Here is a 13853-nt window from a genome sequence, read left to right as displayed (position 1 = left end):
AACAACTCTCTGCTGCCGACCTGGAGTCAAGTTACGCTCAGTGACCCACAAGACATCCGGTGGGGAATTTCAAAATAAAATACGTAGTTACCAAGGCTAACAATATGAATATTTATCATCCATAGACCTCTATTGAATTCATCACTGGCGTTTCAGTATATGTTTGAACGTCTCCTTCTGCCACTGCGACAGAATCTACATAAAATCTATATAGATTTGTTTTATGTTAGGTTTACTCTTCTTCATACACCTTGAAGCCACAGGTTTCATTGTCTGATTTCTAGTATGGAAATTCATTATTATTTATTTTATAAATCAGTTCTACCTTCACAGAAAAGTCACATGTCATATGCAGTAAAAGTACTATATTAGGTGGCTCCAACTCCCCAAGGATAATGCAGTGGGCCCTAACATAGAATTAAGGAACCATAGCTGCCCACAAACAGCTAATACTTGTGAAGCTCCTCTCTAAAACACTTCAAACTGCCTATATCTAATGTGTGGCTGTTTTATGTCTTCACAACAAATTGCACCTTCATAAAGTTCTTGACTTTTGGGTACAGTCAACAAGCCCCAAGGAAAATGCCAGCCAATAACATGTCAAGTAGCAATGCATCTCGGTAATCCAGCTTTCCATTTGTATTTTCTTTCAAATGTCTGAATATACTGCAAGAAAAATAACCTAATCGGCAATTTTTCTGCATATGAGTTACATTCCCCAGAAAATCTGAAGCTGAAAGAGAATCCATTAACACTGAATCATTAATAGACAGCAGTCCACCATGAGTTGGAGTTTTCTTGCCCAGCTCCATTCTGTGCTTACAAAACTACTGGGGGGGAAGAAAAAATCTGCAAATTCACTTAAGCTTATTTACATCACATGGATTCACAGTAAACGTCAGATCTTGACATGTGTAGCAGGGCTCTGCTATGACTTGGACAAAAACATTGGCCAATGCCATAGTTCACTTCAGATGGCAGTTATTGTGCTGATATTCTGGTGATAAAAGTTAAAGAAGCTGTGCAGTATATTTAGAATGGACATCCAGTTAAGTTAAAAAAACCAAAACAAACAAAAAACAACCAGTACCTTCATAGCTACCTAAAAGTCTAACACCTTCATTCAGTGAAACTTGTTTGAGTCCAAAACTCAGAGTGACTTCCTGTGCTACAGAGTCCTCTTTTATAGAGGCTCCGCCCACAATAAACCTCACCCCCCAAAAAATAAAATAAATAAACTGATAATTACTTCTAACTCAAGTGCATCCATATCAAAAATACAACGTGATTACAATTATTACAACACAGAAAAAACTACAACCAAAATATAATATTCAATTCAATAGAAAACAATCAGTGCAACGCCCTAATGTTATCACTATTACATGATCACATGATATGTTAACCGGAAAAATGTTCGACAATGAAAATTGCAAGGTATAGATTTGACAACAGAGGCAGGAACATCACGTGTGCACCCACGACGAACCGGGCCAGTTTGTGCTGAAACCAAAAAGTAAGATTTACGTATGTCTGTGTGCTTTAACGTCGGGCATGAACTTTAGTACAGGGCAGGGGTGGACAATCCTGGTCCTCGAGTGTCAGTGCCTGCAACTATTAGATCCAAGACACTTCAAGGAAATGACTTAATCACTTTCAAAGTGCAGTCAAGTTCTCCAGAGTCCTGCTAATGACCTCATTATTTAGCTCAGGTGTGTTGAAGTAAAGCCACATCTAAAAGTTGCAGGAGCTCTCGATGCCTGGAGTTGCTGACCCCCGTAGGACAACGTCCCAGCATATGGTCATTGTATCCCAAACTGAAGAGGAGAATGTACAGTAAAATAAATAAACAAGAAACAAAACAAAACAAAACAAAAATATCTTATCTGGTTTTATGTTGCTGGATTTCCACGCAGGACGAAACAAACTTACGTTTTTTTGTAAAGAAGTCGAGATCGTTCCAGGAATCAATGGAACAATCTGTTCCAATCAACATTGTTGAGAACTTTTATTTTGAGATAGACCAAACTAACAGCATTAAGAGATGTTAAGTGTCAACTTTATAATAGCATTTTTTTGGTGAATAGTTTGAAAAAATACACTTTTGCATCTCCCCAGGAATGCATGAAAGTCTGTCAGATTGCCCCCAAGATCCCAAGCGAAAGTACATTTCCTACCATTATTTTTTTCTGCAAATAATTTTCCACGCTTCTGTTTTAATTTGAAGGGGAATTTGAAAATGCCCCTTATCTTACCGTGCCTCTTTTCGGGCAGCTTAACTTCAGCTCGCTCAGTTGAGACTTGCAGCGGGCTGATGGGTGTTTCCTGCCTCATTCACCATCCACCCCTCCAGCTACTCATTCCTTTTCCTCTGTTTAATGCAAGGTGCGGCTGCAGAAAAATGCGTTTGAGTGGCAGGCGGGTTGAGCGGCTGCAGGTATAATATGTATTTCTGTGACCCACCTGACTTTGCATGCTGTAAGACTCTTCTGGGGCTCCAGTTGATACAGCCTCTCTTCGTGGGCAGGTGCTTGTTGTAAATCATATTTCCTCTATAGGATGGAAACGCTTGAGACAATTGATTGTTTTTTAGGTTTGCCTCAAGCTTATGAGGAATGCAGAAAGGTCATAGCAGAATGATAATTAAAATTACTAAATCAAAATGAAATGTTAAACTTCATGATCTTTTTTCCAATATTGCAGTAAGCAGAATTAGGACACAATGGCTGACAAAATCAATCAATAAACGAATAATAATAAAAACATCTCACATTTTCAATTAACCCAATTCCTAGTTTGTCTATTGTTTAAATTCTAGCCAAATTTTGTGAAGTCATTTTTAACAGAATGTCTTTCCTACAGAAAAAGTTTTTAGTTCACTTTGTTCATGGACCTATTTGTGCTAAGTATTTTTAAAGGTATAATTCCCATTTTTTGGCTAATTTCTGTCAATTCAGTTAAAATTAACTTTTATCTGACTTCATTATTATTTCAGGTCACCTAATGGCATGATTCATTGAGTTCATCAAGCCCTAAGGATGAATATAGCTGAATGTTAAGAACATTCAATAAATTTTAAAATTAATAAAAAATCATTTATTTCTGTTATTCAATTTACTTTTCTTAAAGTGGTACATATAAAATCAATTGGCAGCAAAATATCAAACAATATAACACATATTTAATACAGACAAATGAAAAGTATGTTTTTAAAGATCCTTTTAATCTAAAGACGGAGAGTCTATATCATCATTACACTCAATTCCAGTGTGACTTCCTTCCTAGATCTAAGTCATGAATTTAAAGACAAACTTAGCTCAGCAGAAATGTGCTCTCCTCTAGAAGTCTAGATTACATGCCAAGCTTTGCACAGGTGTTTTAGCAAACTAAATTAACACAAATTTTGCCTTGTAATTTGGCATCTGTTGTTTTCTCCCTGTATTTATTTTATTAGCAGCTGCTTAATGATAGTGTTTTGAGTTCAATTTTTTGACATAAAGAAGTACATCATCATCTTCAAAGACAGATGATTCCATCTGTATCACATGAGATATATTCCTTTAGATATTTTACTGCAACGGAGCAGAGACCACACAGAGCTGCAGCTCTGGATGTGCATGCATTCTTATGTCTAAGATACTGCAGAGCCTTGAAAGCATAATGGGCCTCTATCTGCTTAGGGTGAGGGTTAAGTCTGTCTTTGACTCGGTTATTGTGGGTTTGTTTGCTGTGCATGTAGCCTTTAACAGAAGAAATCAAGGTCTCGAAAGTCTACTGCATTATCATATTCATAAATATTTAACAGGAAAATTTAGTGTTCCCTTCAAACGCTGAGTTGCACAACTCCCAAAATGCATCTTAGATACATACCTTAGTTTTCTTCAGCTGTACCTAATGTCCAAACTGGGTACATTTAGTGTGTAATGCTGACTAAAGATGATTCAGTATCTAAAGCTATACCGTATGAACATTAACTGTCAAGTACGTCAGATACAGAAGCAATAAAAAAACTTTCAATTTCTACTTTTGAGATGATTTTGTTGGATGAAAATTGCAATAATTAGAATTATAATAATATGGTTACTGTAAAAAAGAGATCAATTACAAAAGAACTAGAGTAAGCATTAAGAATTTTGCAACTAGCATGGAATCAAATGATACGCTATGAGGGGTTTGTTAAAGATATAACTCATCTCAGATTTTTAGCATCTTAATGTGGTTCATCTTCTTCGAAAGGAGAAAATAAGTTTAGAAAAATATTGATCAAATTATCATATTAACATTTCATCCCGATCCAGTGATGTCTGTTTGTTTTCATTCTTTGGGCATTCATAAAATTAAATCTTTGTTTTTTTTTTATTCCTCTCAGTGAAAGCATGTATTAATTTATTTCTTAGTGTTTGTCAACTTTGGATTTTAATCATGCATATTTAAACAGTTTTCAAATTTTGGGCAGAATTATACATGCTGTTGGAGTTACTAAAGTATCTTTTGTTTGACTTGGATGTCTCTAGCCCATAGATACTATGTTGATGATTTTAAAGTTTAGTAGTTAAAGTGTCCCGTCATGCTGATTCTATACTGTAATTATCCAGGAATTTTTTTGAATGTCTGTCTTGGAGCATGCTTCATTCAGCAGGGGGCAGTACAGAACTGCCCTGTAGGTAACATCTGTCAAAGGAGTCTTCCTGGCTATTTTTTTTTTCCTTTTTATCAAAAATGTGAACAATACACACATACACATATGTAGTATCTTAGACAATGGCCTATTTTGTGTTTTTCTGTAAAATGGCATATTTAATGGGGTTTTCTAAGAAAAAGAATCTGAAACGGTACTGGTGTACCAGTCCCAGTGCATGCCCAGTTCAAGTCTTGTTTTCTGCATCACGTCACATCACATCACACTCACCAACTCATGAATAATGCTGGGAGCTTCTCTCCTTGATCTCTCCTTGATTGATTTTAAATGAGCTTTTTTAGAGTCACTGAAGGATTTGAGGACCTCTCGTAGCAAACAGTGAACAAGGTGAGAATGTTAAGACCTTCATCTGCTTTTATAGTTTCATCAAAGCTCAACAAGACATTTTACTATTTATTCCTAGCAAGTGAGCTGCAATGCAATTTTAAAGTTTCAATGGAAAAACGAGAACATACTTTGATAGGCATACATGAAATATTAGAGTATTTTTAATAGTAAAATATGAATATAATAGAAAATTGAAAATAGAGATCTAACATAAAACCAGAGCCAAAGTATATGTCATAAAAGGCAGGAGACCAAGAGTTTTAATTAACAGAAGTGCGGTTTATCTGGAGAATAAGAATTTTAGTTTTTCTTCTTCCAAACTGGAGAAATGTAACAGCCATCATCTATTTAGATTATCCATAAACATTGCAATTTACACACATGAAATTTAAAAGATATATGTACCTTATTATAACTTGTAAAACAGTGACTGGAAATGTCTCAAAATGAGCTACAGAAGGACAATGTAAACCAGTAGATACAATTACCTTAAATCAGAACCCTTGGACTTAGTATAATTTTAAGCTGACATAAAATAGTATAATTTGATATTTATGAAGAAAAGCAATTTAAAGCAAAACCTGATACATTTATCTAACACCTCCCCTTCCAGAAAGAGTTGATGATCAATAGAATAAAAAGATGAGGTCAGATTCTGCATAATGTCAGCAAATCAAATCAAAATCTGCATATGGTCACAACATAGCAGAGACTTAATATTTTAGTAAGTCTACCATGCAATGAATTCCAATATATAAATGTTATGACTCAACAAAATTTGTTTTCTTTTTATGGAATTCATGTGCTCAAAAATGTCAACAAAATCACGTGGGATTTTTGCCCCAACTGGTAGAAAAGCTACCAGTGGTAGTACTGAAGACTGCATTTTTCATCAACAAGCTTCCTTACATCATCAGCCAAACTGGAAGTTTTCCCCTCTGCACCTTTTAGTGTTTGGGATTTCTTCCTCTAATGCATCACTTTTTTTAATGATGTCTTTTAAATGCTGCAGCTGCAGCAGGGACTTGTTTACATTTCATTTATCCAGCTGTCCACAGTAATCACTACATCCCAAGGTGATGTTGGTGTTGATGCGTCAGTGACCAAAATCACTCTTGAGACGTTTTTATGAAGCTGGAGCCACAGTGCTAGGTGTGATTTTTGTCTTTGTTGTGATGACTTGTCAACACTTCTGTCAGGAGAGGAGTACTGAACCTTGAAAAATTGTTTTCTGTCATTTTTAATCTTTTCATTTTTAGTCACATGCATTGCATTTACTTTTTGTTTTGCAATTTTCAGAATGCTACATTGGGTACTTATATTAAGAATCTATGCAAATGCAGTGGTAGTATTTTTAAGAGAATCCATTACAGGTTTTTGCAGATACTCTCCTAATTTGCATGATGATGTCTCAGCTGTGTCAAGTCTTGAAAAGAATATTCCATTGACCTTCCTCTGTCCTTTCATTTGCATTTCCTTTTCATTACAAAAGTGAATTTATTAAGTATAAATCAATAATAGATCAAAGCTCCACCTTTCTGGAAAGAAGCTGGGCAAAATGATTTACATCAAATTAAAAACCCTTGTAAATAATTTATACGGATAACATATTGTGCTAATCTTAGATAAGTTTATGATTTACAGTATCTTCAATTTTCATTGTTCACAATTTGCTTCAGTGTTACTATTACGGTGATGTGTAATATCTGCAAATGTTTTAATTGTTTTCATTCACATCAGCAAATTTATTTTAATAACTCTGGTTTGAGCTGTTTATTTAATTTGATTGTTTTCTGTAAGTTATTGTAGAGATATTTACTAAAGATGCCTCATCTTTTTAACTTCTCTACTCTGTTTCTCATTAAGTTGGACATCCAAATATAAACTTATTCTCACAGATTTCCATGAGAAGTATTTATGGGGGGCTGATGGGAGATAAATGTAAGCAACAACTTTGGCAGCAAAGAAAATGTTTTTGTGAGCGTGGAGTTGAAAATCAGACAGGGACTGTACTGGCACAAAGAAAACATCTGAAACCCTGAAAACACTCCAGCTCAAGAATAAACCACCATGTCTAAACAAGCTAGCAAGGTCCAGAGGTCCAGAGGGAAGAATAGGATTAAAAAACAACACACTGTGATGACAGAAAAGAATGCACAAGAAGATGACATGGACAGATCTGCAACAAACTACAAGAGGGAAAATAAGTGTAATGAAATAACATTACTTGTTGATTTGATAAAAAGAGATTGGGGTGGTATAATTCAGTAGTTACTTTCAAGGGGGATTAGATATGTTTTAATGTATAGGTTTCTGAATTAACGTCCTGTTAGATACACATGTACTGACCATACAGTCATTATTTTCTTTTCTGACAGAGAATGTTGGCCTGAAATCTGCTGCAAATCATTTGGCCACCTTCCTCCTCTTATGGAATGTATGAGTTAGAAGTCAGAGCCACTCACCTGGGATTGCCAAAAAAAAAAAAAAAACCCTCACCTTTCATGCTTATCACAAAGACATGATGTGATTCTAACACAGCAGAAACTGTGGAATTGTGATTTTGACACAAAAGAATGTGTGATCTGCAGGGCTGAGGTGTTATTACAGTGAAAAAGAGTCCAAAGGTATTTCAGAATTTTTATTGATCAAACATTTGTGTTTTTATTCTTTTGACCCACAAAAAAATAATAAAAATATGGTCTTTATTTTTCAACTATTTACGTTCCCTTTATTCATGAAAGATTTTTTAACCTTTTTTTCATCAGCTGATAGATACTCATCAATCACTGAGAGGTTTCCCTGCTGACAGGAGAGAATGTAAGTAATGACAGTAATTTTACACTTTTTCTGTCATTCTTCCAAGCACTGAAAGCTTCTTGACAGAGTTCAAAAGTTCAGGAACAAAGCCAACATTTACACTATCTTCCCTAAATGCTGCTGGTGTCACACCTTGAGTTAAAAAATGGGGCATCCAGAAATGTCAGAGATAAAACTTTTGGTGCTCCTTGTTACTTTTTGTTGACCTTTTTGTTTTAAGAAAATCAGTTGTCATGATTTTCATAATGAACACATGCATTTACTGTTTTAAAAGGCATGAAATGAAGAATATAAATATACCAATTAAAAAAAAACTGTACAATCTGTACAGTTTTTACAGGAGGATCTGTACAATCTCAATATTTAACAGTTTCCTACAAGGTTTTTATTAATAGAACCTGTAAGATCACTAAAAAAACAAAAATATTTCCTTCTGGGGGATGATCTCAGAATGTAATTTGGTTGAAAAATGTAATTGAATTGGATACATGAAATATAGAAATGTGTGTTGAAATTTGGTTGTTAGCAGGGTTTACCCCTTGTTTTTTTTTGTGTGTTTTTTTTTGTGTGTGTGTATTAGTGTTGTCATTATAGTTTATGCTAATGTTCACGAGCTTAACTGAAGGACATTTGGATTTGTTTGCCAGAGACAAAAATCACTCGTCACGGAGAATGTAGTCCATACTGCCACCTTCTGGTAGCAGTGTAGTATATAGCCAATTTTATTTGTTACTTATTAAATAATAAATGGTTATTTAATTGAACAAGGTTACATAAATGTATGTTAATATTTAGCATTGACGTATATTGCCGTCATGTTTGAAGGCGATGTCTGTGACAATGAAGAGCATTTCATTGTTTCTCACATTTTCAATACAAAATGTGAAAGAAAAAAATTGTAAAAACACAATGTTTTGTCAGTTGTTTAATAATTTAAACAATTGAATTTAAAAGGGATTTCTATTTACTTTAAAATCTGAAAACACATTTAGGGAAAAAAGAAAATACATTCATGTAGAATAACAATATTGCTGAAGAAAATGTATTATCTTACACTTTTCAAAACCAATTCTTTGCATTTTCTCTACGACAAAAGAAAAAAGGGGAATAAAGACATTCACTGAGGCTGTGGAAACAAGTCCTTGTAAAGCATTCTGATTAATGCAGAAAAAGTGCCACAAAACAAAAAAACTACACAATAAAAACAGATATAAAGGTATACAATGTAAATGGAATAGTAGGCTGTACAAAAATACTTGAAAACTAATCGTGAGTCACAATCTTTATTTTTGTTAAGTTGTTTATTTGCCTCACACTTCAACTACACACTTCCTATTTCCTTTCTGGGAATCAGAATGTGTGGATGGAAAGACAAACACAACCAGGGGAGGTATTAGAGAGGTGTTTTTTTGTGGCCAGACATGTTTTTGTGTGAGCAGGTCAGTGGAAAGGGTCCTTCTGTTGATACTGCGTTTGTGAAGAGACAGGCAGTAAAGCGGCAGAGTTCAAAGTCCAAGTAACCTCAGAAAAGGAATGAGAACAGCATGATTAATTCCAGCATATGTTTTCAATATATTCTCCCAGGGACACTGAGGTTAGCATTTAATAGGTAGAAATTATGATGAACCAAATTAAATAAGCTTTAAAATCTATTTAGGTCAAATGACGCATCAGATAGATCCTGACTTAAACTCAAAGATACTCAAATGATAACTGCAGCCATAAATGCTGTGCTGTGTGTTGGCTCAGATGGGCTGTCTAACAGTTGCAAGGAGGTAATATAGACTTATAGGGCACACGTATGTTGAACAGGGAAATACAGGACAGGTGGAATTATTTCTGAATTTTCCCTAACAACCCAGTGTGACTTCATAGGACACATTTTAAGGTGCTTTACAAGCTTTTAAATAACCAATTTTCAATTGGAGCAGTTCTAGTTTTAAAACAATTCATTTTTGCTGAGGCATTCATATATATTTTCATCTATTGTTCACATTTTTTCAGACAGATGTCCTTTTTTGCCAGACACCTTAGATAATCTGAAAAAGTCACTCAAAATCCAGGTGTTTATTATGTTTTTTTATGTTTCGGTGATATAAAGCATTTTGATCTGCCTCGTAGCTGAAATGTGTTACACAAATAAGCTTGATTGATTTAATATTTTAAACCCATTTAAAGACATATAAGCTATTTCTTGTTTCAGATATTCCAATAGCCTTTTAGCTGCCAGTGAAATACAATGCATTTAAATTTTCTGCAGAATCCTTTCCAACAATTCTAAGGCTTGAATTTGAACATTGTACCAATTCTTAATGCCATAAATGGCAAAAATTGAACTCTTGGACTAATTCAGTCTAATAGTCATATGCCTTAATTTTGGCCATTTTTTTCTTCTGGATCTCTAGAAATCTTGTTTTTTAGCAGGTTGTTGGTCAGTGATGAATTGGCCAATATGTTCATCTAAGACTAAATTTTATAATTTTCAGAACACAAGATCCCACGTGTCTTTGTTAAAATACTGCACTACAAAGTTGATTCAAAACTACAATCTTAAACAAACCTATCCTGCCTCTCAACACATGGTAACTATTCTCTAGTTTAATTCTTGAGTAAATTGCATTTCTTCTTCTTCCCAGTGGTCTCTTTCCTCCATCACCTCCATCACTACAGTTCTGGGTCCAGTGAGGATCAGGTGGCTGACTGTCCTGTAGTCCAGATCAAGAACATTGAGCCCATTCACAGAGACCACAAACTGTCGTACCTGTAAATATGGAAGGTATTCAAACATTAGTTAGCTGCAAAACAGAGGAAACTGGTTGATTTATGGTTTATCTAAGATAAAATTTATTTTGAATAATTGTTTGTGTCTACCTTCATCCCAGCAGCAGCAGCTGGACCAAATGGCTCCACAGCCTGAATGTAGCACGGCTGCTTTCCTCTAACCACAAACCCCCATCCCACTGCATCACCCACAATCTGTAGAGAACCACAGAAACAACAGTTTATAGAACTGAAATCTGTGCATGTTTAGAGGTGAAAAAGGCTTTTAATTTAGGCAAATGTAAAACATACTGTGAAAGTTTTCTTAATGTAGGGGCCGCCTGGTGTTTGCAGTTCCTCTGTGCTCACTGGTCTTCTCAGGACTAAATACAAGGGAGAGTTAGAGATAGACGAAAAAGAGAGAGAAAAAAGACAAAAAAATTAGACAAAAATAGAAAAAGTGTTATTTTTAGTTTTCAACAGGATAATTCTAAAGAAGAAAAACATTACGAGGCTATTTTGAATGTTGTGGACTGACTCTACGTTTATGTATATTTTTGCAACATTAGTCCTAACAAAACATAGTAATTGCCTCAAAGATACTTCAAATAATACCTGATTTAGGGTTGGAGAGTGTGAGGGAAGAGAAAGAACTGCAGCCACCAACTGTTCTTCTGGTGTAAATGCTTCCATCGCTGCTGCTTCTTAGCCTGGGTCTTGCTGGACCAACACAGCTCCCACTCATAGTGGCTTTTTCATTCTTAGAGGCACTGTCTAAAAGGAGACAGAAATGCACATCATGGAGAACTTTCTGATTCACATAAACGTATAGATTTATTTTTCTATCATTGACTCATTCATTTGTTGGCCTAAATGTGTTTTTTCTCCTGACTCAATTCAAGTGGTTTTGATTTCAAGACTTTGTTGATTTGGTTAGTTGTTCAGTTAGTTTTACTTTAAACCAAAATAATAATGTAGAAACAAAAGTTTAATCTTACTAAAATGTAATGTAATGGTATTTAAACTTTCTTGAGCTCACTGGAATTTGGCTTTCTCTTAATTGACCAAGTATGCATGCTTGAAACTTTGAGATCTCTTTTTTGAACCTAACATTTATGTTTGAAAATTTACAATTATCTTTCTTGGAAATGTAAAGGAATTTGCAGGTTTCTTTTCCTGATCATATGAGGCATTTAGAACTCCTTTCCTCAACCTACTAGAAACTCTCAGGAACTAAGAGACACATTTCTCCAACTTTCATGGAGTTGACTGGTGAATTTTACAGAACTTTCCAGGTACTTCCCAAGAACCATGGAGGTTCCTTTTCTAGAATGACCAAGTACTTTACCTGAATTTGCAAGTGATTTTCCCAGAACTTATATGTTTGTTTTGAAAACTACCCAAATACTTCCTTGTAACTTTCTTTGTACTTATTAGTCATAATTCACAAATGCTTTCACTTTCACTTTAGCACATACTAATGTTGTGGATCAGCAATAAGTTTGACTCCTATACAGGAAGGGATTGTTTTAGAAAGTACACCAGGGACATTTATTTTAGTGAGTTCCTGTCAACAACCAATAATTTCCACAAAGTTCTTCTGGGAAATACCAAGAAAGTATCAGAAAGTAACAACTTTCCAAGGGTTCAGTCTAGTAGTAAACCAAGGTGCAATCAGTTGGATTAAAGTGTGTTTGTGTTGACCCAGTTCTGTGTAAATCTACTTATTCTATCATCTGTAATTCTACTTCATTCCTCCTTGACAAGGAGGGAGTTCTTTTGAATTATAGAGATATGAAAAACAAATATTGGCCATGATGTTGACTTCTGCAGGGATAAAGAAACATGTTCAATTGTTCTGTTCGTTGTTTTGATACAACGGACAGGTTGTGCTACTATAGTTTCCAAAAGATAGTATATTCACGTTTCCATAATTTACTGCTAAATATTTATAAGCCTTGGCTTTAAACAAGAAACTAACAAAAATAAGTCAGTGCTAAAAAAACATTTGTACCACAACTTTTAGTTTAGCTAATATGTCTTATGACTTTCTTTTTTGATATATTTAATGCACTCAATATACATTTGTGTTTCATCAAAGTAACTTTTACATATTTGAAATAAATGAGCTTTTGTGCCTGGTTAATGTAAAAGTATATTTTTATACAAAAAATGTTTTTTTACAAAACTGACATCAAGCACATCAATGATAAACCGAGTGATGGCGATAAAAACGTTCTCACCTGCCCTACTGGAAAGTGACACCATGATGTATCAGGCAGTTATTTGACTATGTAATAATACAGTTTGTTTAATGCCAGCTAAATAATGAGGTGGTGTCAAGCCTATTACACCAGCCACATTTTCTGTGAGTGATACAGTTATATACAGGTTGCTGTTTCATAAGCATGTTTGAGTTGCACAGGGAACATTTGCTTTCTTTTTGCATGTGAGTTCTCACATAGCTCTAAATGTTTTAGTTTGTTTTTTGCTGTTTATTGAGTTATTTCTGGCACTCCTTTTTTTAAACCCAAACAGAAGTAAGTTTTTAACTTTGTAGAATTACTTTACATTATTGCTTGTTTTTGTCATTTGGTTTGCCTATTGATATCCACATTATGTTTTAGTTGTCAATATTTTAATAAAGTAAACTTATTTTACTTAAATAATATAATTTAAACATTAACATTTCTCCATGTTTTTCTATTACACATATTTTAAAATTATTCAGATGGGGGACCCATGTTGACTATTTCTGTTTGTAGCATCTAGGAGAAATAAAAGTTTGCATTTGGAAAATATAAACAGTTCTTACCTGTTGTACAAGGACCCATTTCTTTTCAGACGTTCATCAAACTGATAAATAAAAGGGTAACTATTGATACATGTGGAAAACCAGGCACTCTAACAATTCTTCTGCACATAAAAAAACTCTAATGAAATTTGTTTTATAAAGAAATTATCTTCAAGCACTCAACATCAATGTATCCCTAACCAAGCCTGTACTTTAAATGCTCTTTGTGTTTACAGTTCTAAAAACACATCTGGTGAAGTGGTTGGAAAATGCTTCAGAGTGAGCTAAATATTAAACCCCAGAGCAAACAAGTCAGCCGTCAGCAGGAGGTACGTGGTGGGAGGAGACGTCGCCAATGGAAGGTTTTTACTAATTACTCCGACATTTACAATCTTGAAATTTTACCACATCATTTTTTCATCTGATCTTAGAATGCTGTAGCTAATGTTAAGT

At 34.5% G+C, this 13853-nt stretch overlaps 1 protein-coding gene across 1 annotated transcript; it reads right to left on the bottom strand.

The window, feature by feature from the left end:
- Positions 1-8865: 8865 nt before the first annotated feature.
- LOC129375926 (DEP domain-containing mTOR-interacting protein-like) lies at positions 8866-13617 on the bottom strand. Its single transcript, XM_055055304.1, has 5 exons — positions 13422-13617; positions 11222-11380; positions 10919-10989; positions 10718-10822; positions 8866-10607 (listed from the first exon to the last, which is right to left on the bottom strand). Exons 1-5 carry the CDS (start codon positions 13438-13440, stop codon positions 10440-10442), a joined length of 522 nt encoding a protein of 173 aa, XP_054911279.1. The 5' UTR covers positions 13441-13617; the 3' UTR covers positions 8866-10439.
- Between the last annotated feature and the right edge of the window lie 236 nt (positions 13618-13853).

Source organism: Poeciliopsis prolifica, unplaced genomic scaffold (genome assembly GCF_027474105.1).
Source record: "Poeciliopsis prolifica strain line A6 unplaced genomic scaffold, Auburn_PproV2 SCAFFOLD041, whole genome shotgun sequence".
Classification (NCBI taxonomy): domain Eukaryota; kingdom Metazoa; phylum Chordata; class Actinopteri; order Cyprinodontiformes; family Poeciliidae; genus Poeciliopsis; species Poeciliopsis prolifica.
The sequence above is the reverse complement of the archived record's forward strand: the minus strand, read 5'-3'. Positions and strand labels throughout refer to the sequence as shown.

What these genes read in the sequence shown, in the direction of transcription:
- LOC129375926 (XM_055055304.1), bottom strand. An exon ending in ACATTAAGAAAACTTTCACA is followed by an intron (nt 10,823 to 10,918) that starts GTATGTTTTACA and finishes GGTTCTCTACAG; the next exon opens with ATTGTGGGTGATGCAGTGGG. An exon ending in CTGCTGCTGCTGGGATGAAG is followed by an intron (nt 10,608 to 10,717) that starts GTAGACACAAAC and finishes CCATATTTACAG; the next exon opens with GTACGACAGTTTGTGGTCTC.